General features: G+C 42.3%; 1 protein-coding gene across 1 annotated transcript; it reads left to right on the top strand.

Annotated features, from left to right (window-relative positions):
- Positions 1–2001: 2001 nt before the first annotated feature.
- Positions 2002–3369, top strand: LOC311178846 (tripartite motif-containing protein 75-like; the record flags this gene model as incomplete). Its single annotated transcript, XM_084245575.1, has 1 exon — positions 2002–3369. The coding sequence occupies one exon, from the start codon at positions 2002–2004 to the stop codon at positions 3367–3369; it is 1368 nt and encodes a 455-aa protein (XP_084101701.1).
- Between the last annotated feature and the right edge of the window lie 22513 nt (positions 3370–25882).

The raw sequence follows: 25882 nt of genomic DNA, 5'->3' as shown, positions 1-25882 counted from the left end.
CAAGTATGCTTTTTCCCACTAGATAACAACAATCTCCTTTCTTCCACTTTCAAATAACTTGTTTCTCTGTGGTACCTGAACCCTCACCATAACAAACTTAAATTTTTGTGTTCTCACCAATAATCTCCTGAGGAGATTCTCCTCAGGCTAAACTTATATGTTACAGGCTCCCTGGTGGGCTGGCTAATCCCACCACCCATAATATGGCTTACAATGCAGAAATATTCAGTAGGGAAGAACTGAATTCCAAAGAAGTTGACTTAGACAGTTATTCCACACTGGTTGAAACTCTTAGAATAGTGATAGGAAGAATTCATCTTTGTCTCCTACTCATATTTCAATACAAAACTATCTGACACTCAAACTTAATGCTCAAATGAAACTATTTTCTCCAACTTCAAAGTGCTCTGGCAACTATGTCCCTTCACTGCTCTTCTGTGTTTTTTCACTTAGTTTTGCTTACAGACTTTGTTCTTGTCAATGGCATTAGCCCATCAATCAGGATTCTATGCCAGTTCCTGTTTGCCAGGATTCACATGAATAGGGCTTTTCCTATAGTTCAGTGGTTTTACAGGGAGACTGAGGTGGAGAGGACAAAGCAGGGACTGGAAAGCAACGTGATAGTTTCAGCTAATTCCCACCAGGTGAGCTGTTTGATTGTTTGATTGGATTAAGGAAGGAGAGAATTCAAAGAAGCTTCTATGGATTTTTTGCACTTGCACTTAGGTAAATGGAGACTCCACTCAGAGTTGTGGGAAGTAGGCTATAAATAGTTTTTGAGGCAATGTGTGAGGTTGGTTGCGAATCAAGACACAAGTTTTGCACAGTTAGATGGAAAATAATTTCAACTGCCTACCTTCTAGTGCCCTAGTGACTGAAGAATGAAGGACAGTGAAGGGCCCCATTTAACAATCCCCAGGTAAAAAATAACATGAACTCCCTCTCATAGTCTTTCAGATTTCCATGTCAGTAAAGATGTAGTGTTTGAGAAGATTAAGGGAGGATTAAAAGGTGCAAATGAGATTATGTAAATTAACAAAGTGTCCCACCTCTTAGTTTATACTCCCAGGAAATCCCCCTACAACAGCAGTTCAAGACCACCTCCCTTTCTGGGGGAGGAGTCACCAGTCTTTCCTGCTTGGGGTTGTCATAGCCCCTCCGAGGGTCTATAAATACCCTGCTCACATCAGAAGCCGCTCAGACTGCTAGCAGACTACCTCAGATCTCCCTTATAGGAGATCTACCACAGAGACAAACCAGGCAAAGTAGCCAAGAGCCACCAAGAACCACCAGCCTCAGGTAAGGAGGGAGGTGTAGCAATGTGGGCATGGGTGAGGTAGACAGATAGAGGCTTACTGGCTTCCTGACCTTTCTACTCCCTTTAGGGCAGAAATCACGCACTTCCAAAGGAAATCTGATTTCTATTGCTTTTCAAAAAACACATGCCATTTCTTATGGAGCCTAGTCTCTCAATGAGCATTGTCCTAAATCGCATACATTTTGTTCACTTGATACACCCATTTCCCACCCTAGCCCTTGGAAGTATGTGTGTCTGCTTCAGGAAAATGGATTAGGTAGGATTTGTCATTGATACACATGCCCCTCAGTACTTAATATATATACATATTTTTTTTTTCCTTGTTGTTTTGTGTTGAAGAAATCTGGTCTATTGTTCCATTGAGATTGGCTACCCTGACACCCATTTCCATTATTTTTTTAAAGTTGTGGCTTTTTCTAACGAGAGGACCCACTAGTCAAAAATAATGTGAGTGAAGGTGACTGAGCCAGGGGATCAGTGATTGTCTGGGCCCTGTCTCCGCCTGGAAGCTGATTCAGAGAGAGGAAGGAGGACAAACACGCTCGTGGGATTACAGCTTCCTGGAACCCTGGGAAGACCTGGGGAGAGTAGGTGCTGAGGAGACAGCTGCTTCTCACCTCTCCCAGGGGCTGGAAGACCTCGACTTGGTGGAAGGCGTTTGCCCAGAAAGCGCCTCTTACACAATGGCCTTTGCCGCCTGCCTGGCTGAGCTCCAAGCAGAGGCCAGCTGCCCCCTCTGCCTGGACTACCTGAGACACCCAGTGACCCTGGACTGCGGCCACAACTTCTGTGGCTCCTGCATCCGGCAGCGCTGGGAAGACCTCCAGGACATCTTGCCCTGTCCCGTGTGCCTCCAGCACTGCCCCGCCGGGAGCCTCAAGAGGAACACCCAGTTATGTCGCATGGTGGACATTGTCAAGCAGCTTCCCGCCGAGAGAGGCCCAAAGCAGGAGGAAGGGGCCCTGTGTGAGAAGCACTGTCAGGTGCTGAGCCTGTTCTGTGAGGAGGACCTGCAGCTGCTGTGTCCCCAGTGCGGGGTGTGCTCTGACCACCGCGACCACCCGCTGACGCCCCTTGGGCCAGCTGCAGCCAAGCACAGGCGGCAGCTCAAAAGCTACATGGAGCTTCTGAAGCATCAGGTTGAAGTGGCTGAAACAGAGTGTGAAATGCAAATTTGCAGATCCATTGAACTGAAATGGAAGATGGAAAGCTTCAGGGAAGAATCACGCCCTGAATTTGAGGAATTTGGAACTTTCCTGAAAAAGGAGCAAGGGGCGATTCAAGCCCGGATGCTCATAGAGGAGAAGATCATAGGCGGAGAAATCGTGGAAAACAAGAGCCGGCTGTTAAGCCACCTGTCCACGCTGAAGAATCTGCTCATTGAAATCCCAGAGAAGTGTCTGCAGGGAGACCTGGAGTTACTGACAAGCGTCAAGAGGCTCCAGAGCAGGTGTGAGCTCCTTCAGTCTCCAGCAGTGATTTCCTATGAACTCCAGCGAGAGAGCTGCCCGCTCCCTCCGCATTACTTGGGCCTGCAAAACATCATGAGCGCCTTCCAGGAAGACTTGACCCTAGATCCGGCAAAGGCCCACCCAGGCCTCATTGTGTCCCAGGACAGAAAAACTGTGACAGTGAGAACACTGCCGCCAGGCGGCCTCGGGGGCACCCGGGGTGCTCCTCACCCAGGGGTCCAGAGTCGGGAGGGCTTTGATGCTGGCAGGCACTTTTGGCAGGTGGAAGCCAGAGGCACAAGGGCCTGGTGCCTAGGTGTGTGCAAAGAATCCTTCTGCAGCAAGGCTCCGAGGTCACCGTGCCCGGGCCCTGTGTGCTGGCAGTTTCAGCCCTCGCTGTGGGCGCGGGGTCCATGGGACGCAGAGCAAGTTGTGCGGATTGGGGTTTTTTTGGATTATGAGTTGGGGGAGCTTTCTTTTTTTGACCTGAATCGCAGGTGCTATTTGTATACATTCACTGACCTGTTCACCGAAAAACTGATGCCCTATTTCTCCTTTGGGCCTTCCTCAAAACCCCTGACACTCAGCTTATTGTCTTAGAGGCGTGATCAACTACCGAGGTGACTATGTATGTGGGTATATTTTCTCCCCTTGTTATTGAAAGGAATACTCATAACACATATTTGTTTGCATATATGATTATTGAAATCCTTTAGGACTTGCCCTTTTATCTTCTCCTTAATTCCACCAGGAAAAGAAGTCCAAGCAATCCTTCCTTTAAGAAGGAAGGAAATGAAAACAAGCAAATGCCTGGTAGTTATAGAACCCTCACCCAACACGGTGTGCAGGCAGCAGAAACGCATTCCCTTGCCTCTTCTCCCTTAGCTCTCAGGCATTTTGGGACCTTCCCTGATAACCTTCCAACTCTCCCTGTAAAACCTCATTCTGTGCTTAATAAATTTTGTCATACCCTTTTGTCATAATATTCTGCTGAGTGTGATGTCATGAATTTTGTTATCATTATACTAAGCGATTATAAATTTATTTTGTTTTTTTTTTTGTGCTTCACATTCTAAGTTTTCTATTAAATAAAATTATTTTATTGTTTTTTATTGAGGTAACATTGGTTTACAAAACTGTATATGATTTAGGGGAAGAGATTCACACTTCATCGAGGTCTGCCACCACACCACACCCAGGACAAAGCACCCACAGTCCTGTACCACAGACCACTGGGCACCTCCTCATTTTCTCCCATCACTACACTCCCCCTTATAGCCTCCATTCTGCAGTTAAATTTCTAGGGTTTGTTTTGGTTTATTTTATTCAGCTCCTTTATTTTGTTTCTCTATAATATGCAGTATTTGCCTTTCTCCTTGTGACTTACATCATTTAGCATAATCCCCTCCAGATCTATCCAAAGGTGGACAGGAAAAAGAAAACCTCAAGGCACATTAAATTTAAATATAATACAGGGGGCCTCCCTTCTGGCACAAGGGGTTAAGTCACAGCACTACAAAGCTATCCATAGACATTGTAGCATGAGTTTGAGTCCCGGCTGGCCAGGGAGCAACCCACATGGTGCAGCAGACCTCTCTTGTCTCCCCCTCTGTTTCCCTCAGCAGTGTATTTCAGTAGATCTGCCTGTTCTGCTCCCCACTCTGTCTCTGGTGGATCCTCTCATGGCCCTGCAACTCTGGCCTACACCCCAGCTCTTGTATACATAAATAAATAAAATAAATCTTAAAAAGTAAATATAATACAGAACATGCTCAAATTACACACACACAATAATACAAAAGTCTGCCTTGTGTATGTGTATATAATAGTCTTCTGGATGGATGCCCAAGTCAGTTAAGAATGGCCGTGTGGAAAAGGAGGAAGGAGACCGATGGTGTCCAAGCACTTTGCTTGTCAGTAACACATCTAAAGAATGTCCACTAGACTATTGCTTCAATCCCTATGGGCACCCATTATGCTTCTCTCTACCTGGTGGCAATGTCCATGTGCAAGACACCCTTAAGCCTCGTGTCTCTTTCTGTTCTCTGGACCATTCTTCATGGAGGGTCTCCAGAAGGAATCTTTATGTCCCAGGCTTCAGCCTCAGTACCTTCCCTTTAGCTGATAAAGACTGTTGCATAAATAACTCTATGAGATGCCTTCTACTAAGATTGATGAGATCAGCAAGATCTCAGTTAAAAATGTGCACCTGCCATTTTCTGTGAGTCATTTTACCAGGAGCAATGGGCAGTTCTCAGTTGCTTCTGACCCAGAGGTTTTGCTTTTATGCTCCTAGAGAGGCCTGATCTGCTCCCGCTTCCACTCTGCCCCCTGAACATCAGCGCAGTATGAAGGAGGGGAACAGTCTGGGGTGCTCTTCTCCCAGGAGCTGGGGGGTGAAGAGCCAAGGATATCAACAACAGATGGCACCAAAGGAGGAAACCTGGTAATGAGCTCATGTGCTGGCCAAAGAGAGGAAACCTTGTGAATCCAGCATGTGAGGAGGTGCTCCTGAGACTGGGAGCAAATTCAGGATCTTGAGAGTTCAGAAAACTCAAACTCAACCAGATAAGATTTCAAATTTGGACACCAAGGTGCTGATAAAATTTGGAAATTGTCTCAGAACTGTGGTAGAGGAAAGTGACAGATGGCTTTTTCTGAGTGGGGAAGACACACTACAGTGAATCTTTTGGCCAAGAAGATATAAGCAACACGGGAACTATTTTTATTAATTGTCTGGTCAAAATACCAGTTTTCTGCACTGTGTGATAGAATCATTGCATCTTGTTTTGCTCCACAGTGCAGATGAAGGAAAGGATCAGCTCCCAAAGCTATTGCAGTGGTCATTTTTTTCTTACCAAAAATAGGATAAATGAAGTTGGTCAGGCTTTTACACCATTGACCTCTGTGGTATCACCTGTGGCCCTGATCTTGTTAATGGAGAGGGTGAGTGGGTGTGGGCACTTGTGCCTGACTAGGGACACCTGAGCATGGGTGTGTGCACATGTGCATGTGTGCATCCCTGTGCCTGGAGGGCACAGCTACTTGAGTATGGTCAGTGGTCATTTTTCTGTCCTGAACATGTTTGATCCATCAGAAGCATTTGATGTAATTGATAACATAGGCCTGAAACATTTTCACTTTCAAATCACCAATCCAGGGTTTGTCTTTTCTTTCTGGTCATTTCTTTGAATCTGAGTCTCTTTTACTAAAGACCCCGAACCTCCATTACCTTTAGCCATAAGCAGAGTTGCCAGACTAATACAGGATAATCATTTATTTTTGAACTATTGCATGGAACATACTTAGCTTAAAAATCATTTGTTCTTTTACCTTCAGCGTGGGTCCCCTCCCTAAACTCTGACCCAGAGTTCCAGCCTCTACCTGACAGCTCCCCTCACATGTCGAGTGAGCACCAGTGACTTAATAGGCTCAGCACAGAGCCCCTGCTGATGTAACCTGTGCAGGCCGCCTCCTGCTGCCCCTCCTCTGCTTCTGCCAGTGCTTTCTCCAGCTTACCAGTTCCTCGGGCTAAAGAAATGGATGTGTCCTTGATGCCTTTTGTGTGTGTGTGTGTGTGGGATCCTTGCCCGCCATCGGGGAACGAACCAGCGCTGCACAGGCTGTGGGCAGCCTCGCAGCCTAGTGCTCAACCACTGCGCCATCAGGGGAGGCCCCTTGATGCTTGTTTTATTCTCATGTCCTGTGCAGGATCAACACACGCTGTAGGTGTTACTGTCACGGTGGATCCAGAAATCAGCCATTTCTCATCACTCCCTCTGCCACCAGCATTTCATGCCTGGATTGCTAGAAGTTCCTAATGGCTCCCTGCTTCCTCCCTCTTCCTCTTTTCCATCGGTTTTCAATACAGTAGCCAATGTTCCTGGTAAACTATAGATGGTAAACTATAGCCCTTTCTCCAGACCCTCCAGGGGCTTCCCCTGGACTCAGTAAAATAGCCAAAGTCCTTCTCATTATAACAGGGTGTTCCCCAGGAAAGGGGGAGGTCCCAGGTTCCCTGCCCCACCCAAAAGGAGGTTGGAACTGAGCAAAGAGAGGAGAGGCTGCAGAGGAGACTGAGGAAGGAAGGAAGCAGGATGGGGAGCCAGAAGGAGACCTGGAGGAGGCACTTGGAACCGAGAGACACGTGAAGAAACTGCACTTGCCTTTTGGTCATGGACCTGGTGACACAGATGTGGGTGAGAGACCCTTGGGGAGGTGACAATGGCGGTTTTTGTCTTGATTTTGATTTTGCTCTTTTCCCTCCAGACTTGTCTGGTTGTTTCTGATCCTTTTCTATGAGTCCCCACTAGAAGATGCTTTAGACTTGTGGCAGGCTTTGGGGACTTGCTCTGGGCCAATCCTGCTTGGGTGGACTTTTACCCACGAGGGGACGTGGGTCACTTTGGGTGCTTGATTTAGAAACGATATTCTTTGTCTTTCCTGTATTGTTTCCTAATTGTATTAAAGTTCCTTCCCATTAAAGTCTCATATGTTTTGTGTTGATGCGGCGGATGGCAGAACCCATTTAGAGCAGGCAGGTTTGCGGGGTCTGGGCTGCCCCTCTCCCTGTCTTGTAACACCATGACCTGCTGACCCGAGGCACAAGCCTCAGCTCTCTGACCTCACCTCCTAGATTCTCTCTCTCTGGTTCTCCCTGCCCAAGCACTTATTCTCCTTGTCACTCCCTGCACACTGTTCATGCATTCTAATCAAATATTTAATTCACTGAAAAATTGTAGTGCTCTACCATATGCTAGCAATTTAGGAGATAAAGTGATTTCAGAAGCAGTATTCTAACTCCCTCCTGGGTACAGAAGAGAAAAAAAAAAAGATTCTAGTAGGTCATATATAATTTCCCCACAGTCTCACAGCATGCTTAGAATACTTTTTAAAAAATTGAAAAAGATATTTACATAAAAACATCTTCATATCTATGGTAATTTTCAAGCAAAAAGAAAATGCTTAGAGTCACTCAGAAGAAACACACACTCTCTTATACGCCTTTCCCTACCTTCTCCACACTGCTGGGGACACAGTGATGCTGGTTAAAGGTGAAACAGATTAATTTGCCTGCCCATGACACCCCCTTTATTTTGCTCCTGAACTATGCATGGTGCCCTGTCATATTCAACAGAAAATGGTGCTTACAGAATGGCAAAAGCACGCAAGCGTGTAAGCCGACTGGCAGGTAGCAGTAGGAACCAGAGCTGATGTCAGCTTGTTCTAGATTAAGCTCCTATTCTGGGTCCATCCATCTTCAGAGGTGTCAGACTGCCCGAATAATGTATAATAAAATCAATACATAGAAAAATCAAGGGACACAGGTGATTTATTACATATCCCAAAACTCTACAAAACGAACTCCCTGCTTCCCTTTGAGTTAAACATTTGGACCAGCCTGAAGGTGATTTTTCTAAAACTTTACTATTTTGAAATAATTATACAGTCACAGGAACTTTCAAAGATAGTGCACAGAAGTCCCAAGTATCTGTCACCCATATCCCCATGTTTCTTAACAATAACCTATCAAAGCTGGGAATTAGCATTTGTCTTAAAAACAATATTTGAGGGCCTCCCTGGTGGAACAAAGAGTTAAGATGCAGCACTATGAAGCTGTCCACAGCCACTGCAGCCAGGGAGGTGACCCACATGGCACAGCAGACCTCTCCTGACTAGCCCACTGCTCCCCTCAGCAGTGTATTTCAGTCAGTCTGCCTGTTCTGTTCTGTCTCTGGTGAGTCCTCTCACCCCCCCACACCTCTGTCCTGTACTCCAGTTCTTGTATGCATAAATAATCTTTTAAAAAAAATATATGAACATCACATTCAAAGCCCCTTCATCTGTAAATACTTCAGCATGTATTTCCTAAAAGTAATATAGCTTATGCAGCTACAATGCAATTATGAAATTAAGGAAGCTTAATTTTGTTTTATTATCCAATGAATAATGCATAGTCATGTTTTTCCCACTGCCCTATTCTATCCACTTCATTACAATTTTTCTGTCAAAAGCTGGTCAATCTGCAAACTCTGGGAGAAGAACATTGTGATTACGAGATGCACAATCAGCTTCTGACCCATTTTTGTGCGTAGGACTAGAGGTTCAGTAAGAGGAATAGGAGGAGGCCCCGAGATGTGCTGCAAGGAAAATACTCTCTACTACTCTGAGACCCTGAGTGGAAGGTGTTGATGGACCTGAACAAAGGGACTTGTGCAGAACGCGAACCTGAGAATTTTGGAGTCTGGGAAGCTGGCATTGCTCGGGCAGACATGTCGTCTCCCACGTCTAGCTGAGTGGAGACTGGAAGGGCAGGCCTGAGCCCAGGTCTCAGACCCAGTGGGTATTCTGAGTACTCCTGAGTGTTTCCAGTTATTCAGATCTGATCAGGGAAAATACAAGCACCTGCAACATGAAGGGTTTCCCCACCTCCCCAAGTTGTGGGGATGCCTGCAGCAAGGGCTATGACCTTTGAGCTCTAGCCTCTGTCATGTCTTAGAACTATGGTTATGCCAACAGACTTAGAACACACTTGAATTACATGGCCAAGACTTTTTCAGATGAATGACCAACTATATATTTCTCACATGTACTTTGCCTTAGCCCAAGGTTACTGACTCACAGTCACAGCTCCAAAGCCCTTGGAAATTCCTTCAGGCTAAGAGCCTTGGGGGTGTCCATTGTCTTCATTTGCTGAAAATAGGCCTTAAAGGTGAACCGGGTGTTTTTGTTATTCATAGCATGCCCCTAGCAACCACAACTAACTAATGGGTAATTGAGAATTTAAATTTTCATTCTCACCCCCTGATTTCTGGAGAGGTGAAACATTCTGGAGGTCAAGGCAGTCACTTAGGGCAAAGGATTTAGTCAGTCATGCCATGGGATTTAGTCAATCATAACCCCCAAAGGAAGGGGTTCTGGGAGCCTCCATACTCTTAGCCAGGGCACACCCTCACCCTACCCTGCTGGGCCCCAAACCCCCACAACGGAAGCTGTGGCCATTGTTTCATTTGGCTGGTGAACAGCATCATTTACTACCCTTTGTAATAAACTGGTGATCTAGTAAGAAGGGGGTTGTGGGAACCTCTGATTTACAGCCAGGTGGCCTGAAGCACAGGCAACAGTGGATGGGCAATTGGTGCCTGAAATAGAGGGCAATCTAGTGGGTGTCCAGGTAGATGGTGTTAGAGTGACCAGGCCCAGGGGTGTGTGTGTGTGTGTGTGTGTGTGCATGTGTGTTAAATAGACGCTTCAGACGGTAGATAAAGGAGAGAAGAGAGCCAGAGACTTCTTTCAAAAAATAATTCAAAGGAAAGGGAAGGAAAATCAAGGTGAATTCTGAAGAATTTAATTAAAGCCTTGGAACATTTCTGCCTCGAGGAAGTAGAAAACTTTAGATTTGTGTGTAATGAGATCTTCATACTTTCTTGGTCCACTTACATGACTTTCCTTCAGGTTAGTGGTAATAGATGTAAAATGTCTTTTTGATTGAATTTCTCGAAATGTTTTTTGTAATGTAATTTCAGATTTATTTCTTGTAAATACCCAATGAAAAATTTTAAAAAGTATGTTTCATTCTGGGGACAGGAAAAGAAAACAAACCAGAAGCCCCTGCCATGTGCCTATTATGTGACCGATTACCTCAGTTTCCTACCATTCAGTTTAATTATCATTATAACCTTATGAGGTAGACGTTAGGGCCCCCATTATACATTGGAGCTGAGATCTCACAGACTGAGCATAGTACCTGGTTCTTTCTACTGGCACAGCCAGATTTTGAATTCTCACTAGCTTGACTACAGAACCCATGTTCTTTTAAAATACCAAGAAGATTTTGTCTCTCCTTTTTACAAACTGAGAGAATTTGGGCAAGTTATGTTGCTTGAATGAGACTAAGTAATACTTTGAATTTTCAAAGGAGATGCTTCTGGGAATCTAGAAATGTGCAGAGGAGTCATTGCTGGCCAAGTTTCTCGTGGAAGGAAACACTGCACTCAAATAAGTTTTCCTATTTGTAGTTTTATTTGGAACCCTTGAACTATGCAGGAAAGAGTCTTCTGAAACTGCTTAAATGCTTTGGCCTCAGTGAGGCAGGAATATCTCAGCAATTCTAAGCCACTTCAAGTCACTGAAATTATTCACATATAAACCATAGGATACAATGAAAGGACAGGAGTACAAGACTCTTGATCATTATGGAAGCTTTAAGGCCATGGGAATGCATCACTATATTACTATTTTTCATGGTTTCAGAAATATGGAGTATCTCATATCAAACAGCATATTAATTTTTTTAAAGATTTATTTATTTATTTATACAAGCACTGGGTACAGTCAGAAGCGCGGGAGGGTGAGAATTCACCAGAGCCAGAGCGGGGAGCAGAGCAGGCAGAAGGACCGAAGTACACTGCTGAGGGGAGCAGCGGGCCGCAGGAGAGGTCTGCGCGCCAGGGGGGACCCTTGCCCAGTGGCCGGGGAGCAGCGGGGGATCAAACCGGCACTGCAGAGGCTGCGGGCAGCTTTGCAATCCAGCGCTCAACCGCTGCACCACCGGGGAGGCCCAGCATATTAATTTTTTAACTTACAAACTCAGTTAAAGTATTTGAACACTCATAGTAATGTGCATTTGTTTTCTTCTTTTTCTTCATGGTTATTTCACAAAACTGTCATACACTTGAAGGTAGTAGTATTTTTTTTTATTAGATTTATTTATTTATGCATACAAGAGCTGGGGTACAGGCCAGAGGTGTAGGGGGGGTGAGAGGATTCACCAGAGACAGAGTGGGGAGCAGAACAGGCAGATTGAGTGAAATACACTGCTGAGGGGTGCAGCGGGTGAAGCAGGAAAGGTCTGCTGCGCCATGTGGGTTGCTCCCTGGCTGGCTGGGGATCCAACTCGTGCTGTAGAGGCTGCGATTGCTTCATAGTGCTGTGCTTAAACCCTTGCGCCACCAGGGAGGCCCCCAGAAGTATAGTATTAAGAGTACAAAGCTCTGTTGTCAGATTATAGAGCCTGGAATAGAGATAGAAAATAGCTGGAAAATGGGGCCTCCTTGGTGGCACAAGTTGCTGGGCACCGCACTATGAAGCAGTCCACAGCTTCTGCAGCGTGAGTTCAATCCCCGGCCAGCCAGGGAGCAACCTATATGGCACAGCAGACTTCTTCTGTCTCCGCGGCTGCGCCCCTCAGCAGTGTATTTCACTCAGTCTGCCTGTTCTGCTCCCCACTCTATCTCTGGTGAATCCTCTCACAACCCCGCCACCCGCCCCCCCCCGCCCCCGCCCCGCATCTCTGGCCTGTACCCCAGCTCTTGTATGCATAAATAATCTTTCAAAAAAATAGCTGGAAAATTTAACCTCTTGTACATTCCAGAATTTAAGTGCTCACACATTCTTTCACTTGTCTTTCCAGACCTAACTTCTAATATTTCTTTTTGCAAAGCTCTTTTGCCTACCAGGATGATGTCCTTCACAAAATATGCATTTTTAACTGTGACTTTCCTTATGCTTGGAATGTGTCCATATTTCATCTGTTTGTGCTCTTCTTTCATAGAAGAGTTCAAATCACTATGAAGACTCCTTTGTGGTTCTTAATGTCTGTCCATTCATAAATTACCATTCTGCTACTTCATTTTTTTCCCTTTTTTGCTCTATTTGCACGTTTTTAATCCCTTATTTGCCTCTAAATTATTTGAGAGCAAGGGTTGTATCTTGCATGTTTTTGTATTTTTAGCATCTAGCACTTAATGCTGGTTGACGATGGTTGATGACTGACAGGCCCTGGGCAGTTTTAGATCATGCCTAGAGAAAAGCTTGCCCTTTTGACCCCCTCAGCCTATTTTCTTTATTCCTAACCCTATCTTTGGCAACACCAGTCTCTGTACTATGCTTCTGTGAAACATGTAAGTGTGATTTTTTGGATTCCTCATATAAGCAAGATCATAGAGTATTTGTCTTTCTCTGTCTGATTTATTTCAAGTAGAACATCCTATGTATATTATAGTCTGTTTTGTGTTGATAGCTCCTTAATTTTGAACACCTTCCAAAACTTTACAGTAAAATATTTTTTACTTCCTCTCCCCACATTTCATATTTTTGATGTCTCACATTATAACTTTATATTATATAATATATATAATTGTATAATATACAATATGTTACTATATAAATAATACAATAATATAATAATTATTTGACTAGTTATTGAAGCTTTAGTTAATTCTACTACTTTTGTCTTTTAATCTTCATGCTTCCTTTAGAAGTGATTAGTCCCACTTACAAACTTTTGCTGTATAATTACTTTTTCGTATAATTACCTTTAAGGGAATTTTTTCCTTTGTGTGTTTTCTTAAACATTCATTTTAAAGGGGATAGTTACCTACATGTTTAACCGAGGTTAAGGTAGATCTCAGAAAAGATTCTGAGGGGAGATTAATTTTTGAGAAATTAGCTTAGAGACCAAATGTGATTCTATTTTTACATTCTAATTCCTTTCTTTTTTCTTGACATTTCATTATATTTTGAAAACTTACCACTGGATTTGTTTCCTTACTGATGTTAAGAATAAAAGTTTATTAATGTAAAAATTCGGTGTGTTCACAATGCATTTCTCTCTGCATACTAGCAAGATGCTTGCGATGAGCAGATCTTGTCTTTCTGATTACCTGTCCATGACCATCAGTACCAGTCTGGAGCATGCAGTGGAGTACGTTGGCCACTGGGTGGTGCTCTTGGCTCTTGCTGCTTTTATTATGGGCGTTTAAGCAATAGTTCTGCAAAACAGACTTGCTCGGAAGAAGTTGCTACACCGGCTCGGTCACCATTGGTGATTAGGGTAGGTTCCTATGGTGATGAGGGCCAGGGGGGAAGTGGTTGGGATGTTTATGGCTTTGTAAGAGCAAATGCCTGTGAATCATCAGATAGCTTCCCTTTATGGTAATGGCTGACACAGCAAATTCATGAAAATCCCCTCAGACTGTAAAATGTAGTGTTGTTATTCTTTCTGTGCTCCGTGATATACGTGCTTTCACTCAGTCATCAAAAGTGACACAATGTATTTTTAAAGCGTGTGAATCATATCCTACCATAGATTTTTTGTTATTTTCCATATTTGTTTTCTTCCTATCACCAGCATTTCTCACAGTGCTGAGTTTCTTTTCTCTTGTCTTTTATGTTGTTTTAAATAAAATTATTCCATAAGAAAAGCTTCATTGGTTTAACAGGTTTTGGGAAATATTAAATGCTAATGCCTTTGAAGATTCACAGCACACACCAACATATTAAAATATATGTGAAGTCTTGATTCATTTCCAAAAAGTCATATGACAACTGAAACCATTTTAGTGGAAGATTCATTAACACTTAAGGAATCTACCCTCATTTTGTTCCTCAGATTTAAATGAATAGTCCATTAAAAATAGGTTCAATTGTACTTGAATATGTTTATATATGTCTTCTCAATGAGGTGATGTGTTCCTTTTATAGCACAGACCAAGCAAAGATTTAGTGCATAATGGAAACTCAATAAATGTTAATTCTTTTGTGGATGCCTATGAAATTCAATTTTTGAATTGAATTATCTGTCTATGGATTCTATTGATTGTAGCTATTCTTTATAAGCCCGTGTTTTAATGGCAAATTGACTCTAACACCAAACATAGCCAATTGCATTAGTAATAACTCTTTCGTAACTTAGCACCAAAATGATTACCACATTCTCATCAAAGGACAAAGAATTGAAGCACTTTCACCTCTACTCACCATTTATTTTCCATTTCATTGTATTTTCAATGTTTTAAGAGAAATAAGTTGCTAGCAATTTTTAAGAGACTCATTCCCCTTGTGAATAATCATTTGTGACGGACCATAAAACATAACCCATAACATCCCCATAAAAATGCAAAACACTGAGTATTTGTGCACATACGCTTTGTCTTCACAGGGAGTCATCCTCACTAATATTTTATAGTGTGCATATGCTTTGTCTCTTGCCTTTTTTGAAAGTGTCATGTATGTCTGAACCTGCTCCCATGAGCATGAAAAAGAACAACAGCCATGGACACCTGCAGGGCATGCTCTTGCTGAGATCTGTGTCAGGATACCAAACAGAGGTCCCCTGACTCCTTTCCTTGGGTAACTTTATGCTGCTCTGTTGATAGAGGATCTTCGCGAAATAATGTAGCCTTTACTTGATGTTGGATCTCAGGCTCAAAACCCTATTTCTACTCTTTATAATGTGTGCAAGAGGAAAGGGGAGTACCTCTGAGCCTTCATTTTCTTATCTCTGAAATTGGGGTAATAAAATCTACCCAGTGGGTCACTTTGATGATCAAATACAATAACATGTGTAGTGAAGCAAAAAGTCGCTATATATTGATAGGAAATATTAGCATGAACCCTTGAATTTTTTATTTGAAATTGCTTCTCTAGATTTGTCCACTGAAAAGGCTTAAGAAAAATGACAGTCCTTTGTTTGAAATTGAGTTCATATTCAATTGATTGAGTTTTTGATCTTTTAAACCACTCCTACTGAAAAGAAAAAGGAATTAAGGAGTAATTATTATAACCAGGTACAAGGGAAGAAACACATTCCAATGATACTGGAATTTTCTTATCATGCTAAAAAAGTAAAAGAAAAGAAGCTGTAAGAGACAAACAGTAATGCACACCCAAAAGACAAAAGAAGTTACTCCAAAGAAGGGGTTATTTGAATAGTAATAGGAATAATGAATGGAATCTGTTAAAAAAAATTCACTATATAAAAATCTTTAAGTTCAAAATTATACTTATAAAAAGAAAAGTTCAGGGCCTCCCCTTGTGGCGCAGGCAGTTGAGCACAGCGCTGTGAAGCTGTCCGCAGCCTCTGCAGCGCTATTTCGATCCGGCCCACCAGCGAGGGTCCCACATGGCGCGCAGGCCTCTCCTGTCTCCCCCGCTACTCCCGTTAGCAGTGTATTTCATCAGTCTGTTTGTTCTGTTCTCTGCTCTGTCTCTGGTGAATCCTCTCACCCTCCTGCGCATCTGTCCAATGAAAAGACAAGTTCATTGGACACCACTACAAGTAACTACAGAAAAACCTACTTACCAGGAAAACTGCAAATTAAAAGGGAAGAATTAGACCTTTCACCTGTCTTTCCTTGCGAGCTGTAGAGTTGTAGGAAAATTTCCTGATGACCTTGAAACCAGAATAGTATTATCCTTGATTGATTTTGGACCTTGGACTTTCTTATATTAAGAAGAAATTTGGTGAGGGGCCTCTCCGGTGGCACAGTGGTTGAGCGCTGGGTTGCGAAGCTGCCCGCAGCTGGTTCCATCCCCGGCTGCTCCCCAGCCACCAGAGGAGGGTCCCACATGGCGCGCAGACCTCTCCTGCCGCCCGCTGCTCCCCTCAGCAGTGGACTTCGGTCCTTCTGCCTGCTCTGCTCCCCGCTCTGGCTTTGGTGAATTCTCTCACCCTCCTGCACTTCTGACTGTACCCAGTGCTTATATAAATAAAAATAAATAAATAAATCTTAAAAAAAAAAAAGAAGAAATGTGGGGAATATGACTTATGGGCTAAGTAGCTTCTGAAAAGGGGACTCAAGAGTTCTCTCTCCCTTACTACACAACCAGGAGGGATTTGAGAATACCAAGCCCAGTAGTGGGCCTTTTCTTGACAGGAACAAAGAGGTTAAGTGTTCTTTTTCCTGTACAGCTCTCTCTTTTGACTTTCAGAATTTGTCCTTTTTGATTGCTATTTCTTTTTTTGAAATGTGTTTTATATTGGCTCAGTAACAGGACAACTTAGATAATTTTTCTTTGTGGAGAAAAATTTCACTTTCTCCACACAAGGCCCATGGGAATCAAGGTGAGACAGATACTGGGGAGGCCTGGGCAGCCCTGACCCCTGCCATTATGTAGTCTTGCAGAGTCGTCCACAGAAACCTGGCCATCCTCCAAATTCTTGAAGTCAAAACTATTCTCATTCTAATACCAAAACATTATTATTTTTTTTTTTCAAAGTGTTGACCTTTGCACTGATGGTAGAGAAACAATGAGGGGTAAAATTCTCATGCTTTAGCCAAAAAAAAGTGGTGGAACCAAACTGTGCCACAGTCCAAATCTTCACTACATATACTCTCAGGAAAGAGAAAAGCCAATTGCAATTGAGAATGTCCTTGATGCAGTGGTAATTGTTAATTTTACTAGATCTTGACCCTTGAATATGCATCTTTACAATAGCTTGTGAGATGAAATGGCAACTACGCATAAGCACATCTGCCAAATACTGAGAGTGATAATTTTATTGAGGAAAAGCTCTTGTGTGAATCTTTGAATAATGAATTGTACCTTTTACTTGAAAGATTGACGAACTGGTTACTCAGACTTGGGTATTTACATTTTCTTGAATACGAATGTCATCTGGGTCACTTCAAGGAGAATTACTGACTGAATTTGTCATCAATGATAAAATTCAAACTCACAAGAGATTATTAGACATTAGAAAATTAGAATTTTGAAAAGCTTGCACTCATCACTTGATAGTGTTCTAAACCTTAAAGGCATGTCTAATGAGAGCAGGGAGGATATTAATGATTGTGATTTTTATGTGATACTACAATATTGATATTATAAAATGTGTTAACATTTGAAAAATGTGCATAAATTAGTCAATAAATAGTTTCCAAATGACTACTGCATGATTATTATAAAATTATTTTAGGCCACATCAATAAAAAAAAGTCTATTGACAAAATTTCAGAGATTAAGCTTTTAAAGGAAAATATATTTATTAAATTTTTATGAGTGTTAAGAAAATACCCACAACTATCTAAAGACTGCTAAAATATTCCTTCCATTTCCAAGTAAACATATTTCTTCATATAGTTTAACTAAAACAACAGATTGCAACAAATTGAACGCAGAAGCAAATACGAGAAAGAAGCTTCCTTTCAGCTAGATATCAAGAGAATTACACAAATGTAAATCAGTGCCACGGTTCTCATTGATTATCTTTATTTTAGAAACTATAGTCATTTTTCACAAAAATGTTATTTGTTAATATGTGATAGGCTTATTTTAATTTTTTTTTTTTTTGTGGGACCCATGCCTGCAGCCAGGGAACAAACCAGCGCTACAGAGGCTGCGGGCAGCCTCGCAGCCCAGCGCTCAGCCACTGCTCCACCAGGGGAGGACCTATTTTAATTTTTTAAAGAGTAATAATTAATCTAAAATTTTCTCAGTCACAACGTTTAGTAGATAAATATACATAAATAGAGATCACATAGACAAAACCTTTTTGAAGTCATTCATCAATTTTAAGACTATAAAGCAGTCACAAGAACAAAAAGTTTGAGGACCACAGACATAGACTCCATCAATTGCTTAGGTCCAGTTCTTTGAACCCAAGATGACCTTAGAGTTTGGGTCCAAAGTTCTAATTAGTAATAGAGTATTTCTTTCTTTGTAATGCCCTCTGTATATGTAAGAATATGTCTGTAAAAGCCAATTCAAAGGCATCAAATGTACCATGACCTTTTAAGACATTGATTCAAGAGACATGGATCTAAACCTGCCAGGACTGTGGGAATTTAGCTCAATCACTTGCTCTTTTTATAACCAGGGTTTTTGTTAATTCCCTTATGGCTCTTGAACCAAAGGAGCTGAAATGAAATATATTTGTAGGCTAAAGATGGTTCCTTCTGATGAAGAGCTGGAATTAGGACTGAATTTGATATGTAAAATTGGATTGAAACATTTAATTCCTGTCCCTAATTGTTTTAACAGAAGGGAAACCTTTGTTGCTATGTGAGTGCTTTAAAAAGTCAAATAGCAAGTTCTGAATTTAGACTTGACCCCCTATCTTGACTTGACAATCTGTCAAAGGTTCATGAAATCCACTCAGTCTAAATCCAGAGGGCACTTAAGAAACTTCCAAAGAACCATATCCTCAGGCATTTGCTGACATGTTTTTCTGTAGAGTCTCACTTGTGGAGTGAAGTTTGCAGAGAAGTATTTTCAGATCATTCTGTCACTTGATAGCCCCCAAAGGAAAACACAGTGTAACTTCGAGGGCTGGAAAAAAGCAGTCATGCTTGCCCCGCTCTGCAGTGGTAGCCTTGGTGATGGCTGGAGGGTAGAATTCCCACTGGGAAATAGCAACTGTGGAGCTCTTGGGGGCTCCCTGAAGGTGGTGCTGCTTCACGTTTAAAGCTCACCTCTGCAGGGTGATTTTCCTTTCTTACTTGCATTAGCACACTTCCTGAAACTGCTAGTGGGTTCTTGACAAGGAATGATGGGATTTACCAATCTTACCCTAAGCCCAGAGATGCAACTGTGTCCACAAACTCATATTTTGGCAGAAGTGGGCTGTGGAGTTCTACATCCTCCTGTTACTGTGCAAAGGATCTACAAACTGTCATTGGGTTTGAACCTCTCTCACCAGATCTGGATTTGGCCACCAACTGCCATAAATGCAAACAAAAGGGGCTTTGGTGCAGGGAAGAAAACAAGATTTATTCAAATGAGGGTAGAAGGAGAGGGAGCAGTACAAGGTGGGGGGAAGGGAGGGAAAAGGAACAGAGGGTGAAGTGGAGCTGCCTTTAGAAGAGCCTGCAGGGTGAGGCAAAGTCCGCTGCATCGGAAGCCTTGGTCTGCAGAACCCTGGCAGGGGAGTCTTACCAAGTCCTGGCCCAACGGGACAGCAGGGTGGGTAAAACCTGCTGTTGCTGATGTTAGGTTCTCCCCTGGCCCTGGAGCAGGGGCCGTGAAAACATGCCACCTGTCCGGTCAGAGAACTGGCTGCTGTTCTCAGCAGCTACCACAACAAAAAGAGCATCAATTCCTATCAAGTCTCCCCAAATGGCTTCTCAACTCTATCCCTTCCCAGCTGCCCCTTTCTCAGGACTCCAGGGGCAGAGTTCAAACCACAGACTGCACATGCATTGTTCTCTCTGACCAGGGTGGTGTCCGGATGTCAGGGGATGAAGTTTGACACTTTATTGTGGCAGGCCTGAGGCTGTTGAATGGGGATATATTAAATAATCCTCTACTCTCTCAGACTGTACATCCTACCCCCCAACATTATGTCACAAAGCCCCTTTAGCAAAGGAAAAATCATCTGGATCTAGCCCTAGATCATAATATACTGGAGAAAGTAGATAAGTAGCAGTCAGGTCCTGCCCCTATTTCTGTTCTCAAGTTTGTGTGACTTGGGGCAACTCATTCAACCTCTCTGTGCACATTGTCCTTGTCTGCAAATGAGACTTTTCTTAAAGTCTCAATAGTTAACAGTTTAGATTTAAGCGAGCTTTTCTTCTTGCCATGTTTCATTTCTTACTAAAATTTCAGATTTGGGATTGACTGGGTTGATGTTTAGTTGGTAACTCTCATGTTATGATCATAGTGTAGCACACTTAGAACATGTGGTGTGCTTAGGCTTGGTTATATGTGTGCAAAAACCCAGAGACATGATAAAATGTGGAATTTCATGAGAATAGAAAGAAATGCAGCAGTCCTATTGTCCAATTTCTTACATGTAACATAGTCATAGTATGATAGAGTCAGCTGTACCATAAGTTACCTGTGTGTAGTCAACACAGTGAAGCAGTGAATAATTAAACAGGAAGGGATGAGAGGAGTATGTCAGTCCTTATCAACTTTACCTGAGTCACACGTTTTACATTTGATTCATTTCATGATCACCTGACCTTGAGTGTGTGCATTTACACTGCTGGTGGGTTTGTCATTATCCCACAAGGCCTTCAAAGTCTTTCTTTAAATATGTCTTATTGTGAAATGATGATGTCAAAATAGATCCAGCAACCATAATCCCCCAGGAACGGTTTCCTGGAAATGATGCTGATGTCTCAGAATGTGGGAATCCATGGATGTGTTCCCACAAGGGATCAGTGAGTGGATATACGTTTCTTCTTTTGTTCTTTGTACTAATATTTCTTGTAGATGCTTTTGGTTCTCATTGCTGCTTTCAAATTCCATTTCCTACAATGGATACTATTGTAGGTGAAGCTGGGCAAATCATAATCAAACCCGTCCAAGTCAGTCAGCACGAAAAAACTATAAAGTGACACTCTGGATAGTTTCCAATGAAGCTTAATTACTTCCATTTACACACTTACTGTGTAAACAGAACTGTCATGTTTAGATATGAACTTGTCAATAATTATTTGCTTCAACTCTGCTCCACTCAGGCAGTGGGAAGGTGATGACCCTGGGCAGGACGGCTTCTTCCTAGTGGTTTGTTTCCTTCGCTATTGATTGTAAAACTGTTTCCTTCACTATTGATTGTAAAACTGTTGATCAGTGTTCAGAGTAACAGCTCCACTCAACAGAACTGCCTAGAAATCAATCAAGATTGTAATTCCAATTCACATTCCACCTGTCCTTGTCTGAAGTGTAACAAGAGTGGCAAGTTACCTTCTAATTTCTAGTAAAGAATGTTTCACAAAAGTGATACCTATGTCATGGTTTAATAAATACATGGGTATCTACACACATATAAATTAAATGTATATATAAATAATATATATTACACATAAAAATTTATAAATACATCTATTTATATAATATACATCATTATATTCTATATGCATGAAGTACAAATATATAGAAATATAAAATATTTCATATCATTATACATTCACTTTTAATAATGTATTACATTCACAGCCAGCAGGTAATGTCTTCATAATTGCAGTTTATTACTTTGCTTATTTAAGCCCAAATGGAGGGCAAAGCAAAATAGAATCTTAATGACAATCAGCAGCCCTACATTAAGGCATTTCACAGCTTTCCAGTTTATGGGAAATGTGGGTTTGGGAGCTGGTCAATCTTAGGTTAAAAGAGCAGGTCCACATGGATGAACTGGATTTCCTCTTAGGTCCTCTAGCTCCTTATTTGTAAAAGCCTTATAAACAATCCAAGAATACAAGTGTGATTGTATTTTTAGTTGTATCATATTAATAGAAGCACAAAATATACTATTCCCTTTTTATCTTTTCTTAGGATTATTATGTCAGAGTCTAAGTTTCCCTACCTCTTGCAAAAACAGTGACAAAGTAATTTTAGTCCTGATTAACTTAATTTGTGGGTTAACTCAAGTCCCAGGTGATCTAGTGGTTAGGATTCAGTGCTCTCTTGTGACTTGATTTGATTCCTGGTCAGGGAATCAAAAGTGATATCTGGTGAAACCAAGGGGTACCCAGTACCCCAACTTGAAAAGCCTGTGTTACCCATTCTAGGGTTGGTGCCACTCATGCACACAAAGGCAACATCATCAGATTCTTGGGTATGCAAAGATTTTTTTTTTAAAGATTTATTTATTTATTTATACAAGCACTGGGTACAGTCAGGAGCGCGGGAGGGTGAGAGAATTCACCAGAGCCAGAGCAGGGAGCAGAACAGGCAGAAGGACCGAAGTACACTGCTGAGGGGAGCAGCAGGCGGCAGGAGAGGTCTGCGTGCCATGTGGGACCCTCCTCTGGTGGCCGGGGAGCAGCCGGGGATCGAACCAGCGCTGCAGAGGCTGCGGGCAGCTTCGCAACCCAGTGCTGTAGAGGCAGGACAGGACACAGTGCAGGTTTTCTGATCCCATGCAGACCGGGTAAAGAAGGAGTCAGAGTCCTCAGTGGTTTTTTGCAGGTCTTTTATTGGGGTTCACCAGGCATATGGCAGGCAGGGGTGCTGGCTGGGGGGCTGGGAGGCTGGCAGGCCTCCCAGCCCCCAGCAAGTCTTTACTCTATCTGGGCTCTCTGGCGTTGGTTCTGCTGCTTCTCGGCTTCTCTTTCGGCTTCGGCTTCTACTGCTGCTGCTGGCGTCCCCGTGACGCCTCCCTTAAAAGCACAGTCTTACCTCAGCTGAATCCCATCTACCTATGCCCACACCCTATTCCAGGTGCCCGCCATCAGGCATGCATTCAGGACAAGGATCCATCATCTATCCTGATGGCGGAAGGGCAGAAAAGCCTGACATTTTCTTTACCCTACAAGTGCACAACCGCTGCGCCACTGGGGAGGCCCAGCAAAGATTTTTAATCAGTGTTAGATTCAAAGGCAATAAAGAAGAGGCATAGGGGAGAGAAGGTTTTCAAAATATGAACTCCCTGTCACACTCCAAAATCAACCATTCCCTCATGGACTCCAATTTAGCCAAGTTCTAAGAGCAGAACTGGCAGGAGAAAGAATCCTACGCACCTCCCAGTAGTAAGGTTTGACAGACTCCAAAAGGCTGGAAGACAAAGAAAGAACCAAGGTGAGAATGAACCACACAAGCTGAATCCACCAAGGGTCAAGATGATGACTGCTATTGTCTCTGAAGTGAGCCAGATCCAAAGTGCTAAAGCCTCAAAGAGCAAAAACAAAGAGCAGCCAGCCTCATGTCTTCTGTTCCTTCTTGCCTTTCTACAATGGCCACATGTTCCTTCCTCCTTCCCAGCAGTCTCCTGACCATGAAGTCTGGCTCACGACATGCCAGGGATTGAGGCTGGGGGTGTGGAGATGGGTTCTGTAGTGTCCCTTGCTGGCTCAGATCGCAGCGAAGATTACCTATAACAACTCCCCTAGTCTTTGTAGCAAAATTGCTTAATATGCACATTTAACTTAGAAGAACTTAATTGTGCAGATTCAAGAGGAAGGAAATCAGGGTTGCTGGAGATGGTCAAGTGCCCCTCGGTGAACAGGTGCTGACCACACATGTACATGGGAGGTGTCACCCACTCCCCCTAGTAGATCTCCATTCCATTTACTTCTTATAGCATTGATGTGATTTAGTACTTAAATACATATTTTTCTTAAAGGCAGTATAACCTCTAAATAGAAAACAAATAGTTTGCTTGTCATCTGAAGAAATGGCTTTAATATTGGAGGGAAAGCTGACACTTTTGGACCCATGGAGAGTTGGAATGTCAGTTTCTGTATGGCCTGAAATATGACTATACTAACTCTACTTTGTGGGCTACTTCAGGGTTTTTCAAGAATATTATTTACAATCTATCAACCCACATGTCACTTTTGCCTTAGAAATCGGAAGCTACTCTTGAACAAGCACAGTTGAGCCAAACTCCTCTCATTCTCCATTTTCAGTTATGTTCACAATTTTATCAAATAAAAAGTATTCACCAAAGTCTTTTAAAACCTTAGGAAAAATGTGAAGCTATTTGCAGAGACTCACAATTTAATGTTCCTTCCAAACTTATCCATCACAAGGAACCTGCCCTTTGATGTGTGCCGTTGGCCTTAGGAGCTATGAAACGCCTGAGTTAGAAGAAACCCAGCCCAGCAGCATGATGTCAGGCACAACAACCCAGAGCAAAGGAGAAGGAGAAACTCAGGTCTGTCTACTGAAAGATCAATGGTCACTAGTAAAATGAAATGAATTAAGAGTTGTATTCATCTGTTGAAATACTGGCTTTTCATTTAATCTGGCAACTACCTAAGTGAGAGCTTTTCATGCAGGATGTGTGAGGGAAAAAGGCAGAAAAGTTCACAAAACAAAATGTTCAGAGAGGGCAGATCCAAGGGAAGGATCATACTTGAGAGGCCGTTGTGGAGGGGGGTCAGGGGAGAGCCAGGGGTCTCCTTCTAAAGATAAAAGCACTGAACACTCAGGGTCTGTGAAGACTGAGGTTATGCCCTAGAGTCAAGTGCCAGCTAGGAACAGACCAGGCCCTCTCAAAGACTGAAAATCACATTGAATAATCTTAATCCCTGATTAGGTTAAGGTGGTTGTCCCTTTTCTTACCTGCCTGCAGGAAAAAAGCAAATTCTACCTGAGATACGATAATGCCAACCATAGTCTCTGTCATTTTTCATATATAATACCCTGCTCTCAAGCTCAGCATGCCAAGACACAGGACAATATATTTGAAGGCCTAGAGGAAAAAAAAAACAATAGATATATACCTAAAGATAATCCAAACATAGGAATAATCAAGTACTAATCATTCTATTGATGGTGGTTAGTATATTCAAAGAAAAGATGACAAGGTGGAAAACTACACCAGACAACTGAAATCTATCAAAGAATCTGGAATGTAAAAATACTATAGCTAGTATTTTTAGCTAGTAAAAAGCTGAAAATCAGATTTGGGTTTAAAAGCAGGTTAGATATACCTAATGAGAGAGGTAAAGACATGGAAGATAGATCAGTGGAAAATAGACTGAAACCTTGAGAAATGCCAAAGGATGGAAACTAGAAAACAGGATATGAGAGACTTATGGGACATGGAGAAAATATCTAACATGTAACTGGAAATCCAGATGGAGAGGGGTAAGAGAATAGGGCAGAAGCAATATGTGAAGATGTATTCGTTGAGATATTCCCAAATGATGAAAGACTCAAATAAGAGATTTGATGAATGCAATAAACTCAAGAGGAGTGAGTTAAAGAAACCCTCAAAAAAATCTTAAAAGGAGATGGGTAAAATGACACATAAACTGAAAGGAGAAGGTGATTTTTCAACACAATTCAAGTCAGGGGACAAGGAAGCAACATCTAAAAGAGTGGAAGAAAAATCTTTGCATAGGTAGAATTATGTATGCGGTAAAAATACTTTTAAAAAATGTAACTGTCATTTCAGATGAGCAAAAAAAAAAGAGAGAGAGAGAGAGAGAGAATTTGTCACTAGCAGAGCTGTACAGAAAGTAAAAGTAATGCTTTCTAGGTAGGAAGTATAATAAAAAATAGGTAAATATATATGATAGAATAATGATAATAATTCCCTGTGGAATTTAAACATATGTAGATAAAAACATGATATCTAAAGTTGAGATAGTCATAAATAGAGCATTTTAGGCTTAGCCAGAGAAACAGGGCCAATTCCAATGGAATGTGTGTCTGTGTGAGATTTATTCTTTGGCTTATGTGATTATAGAGGCTCAATCCTGCAATCTGCCATCTGCAAGTTACAGAGCTAGCAGAGTTAATAGTACAAGTTCTAGTTCAAAAGCCAGATGTCCTGAGATGCAAGAAAAGTAGATGTTTCAACTTGAGTCTAGAGATAAGAAAAACAGGCAGGATGAGCCCCTTTTACTCAGCATTTTTGTTCTACTTGGATCCTCAGTTGACAGGATGAAGACCCCACATTAGGAAATACCCTCACAGACACACCCAGAATATA

This window comes from Talpa europaea (genome assembly GCF_964194135.1).
Source record: "Talpa europaea genome assembly, chromosome: 10".
NCBI classification, from domain to species: domain Eukaryota; kingdom Metazoa; phylum Chordata; class Mammalia; order Eulipotyphla; family Talpidae; genus Talpa; species Talpa europaea.
The sequence above is the reverse complement of the archived record's forward strand: the minus strand, read 5'-3'. Positions and strand labels throughout refer to the sequence as shown.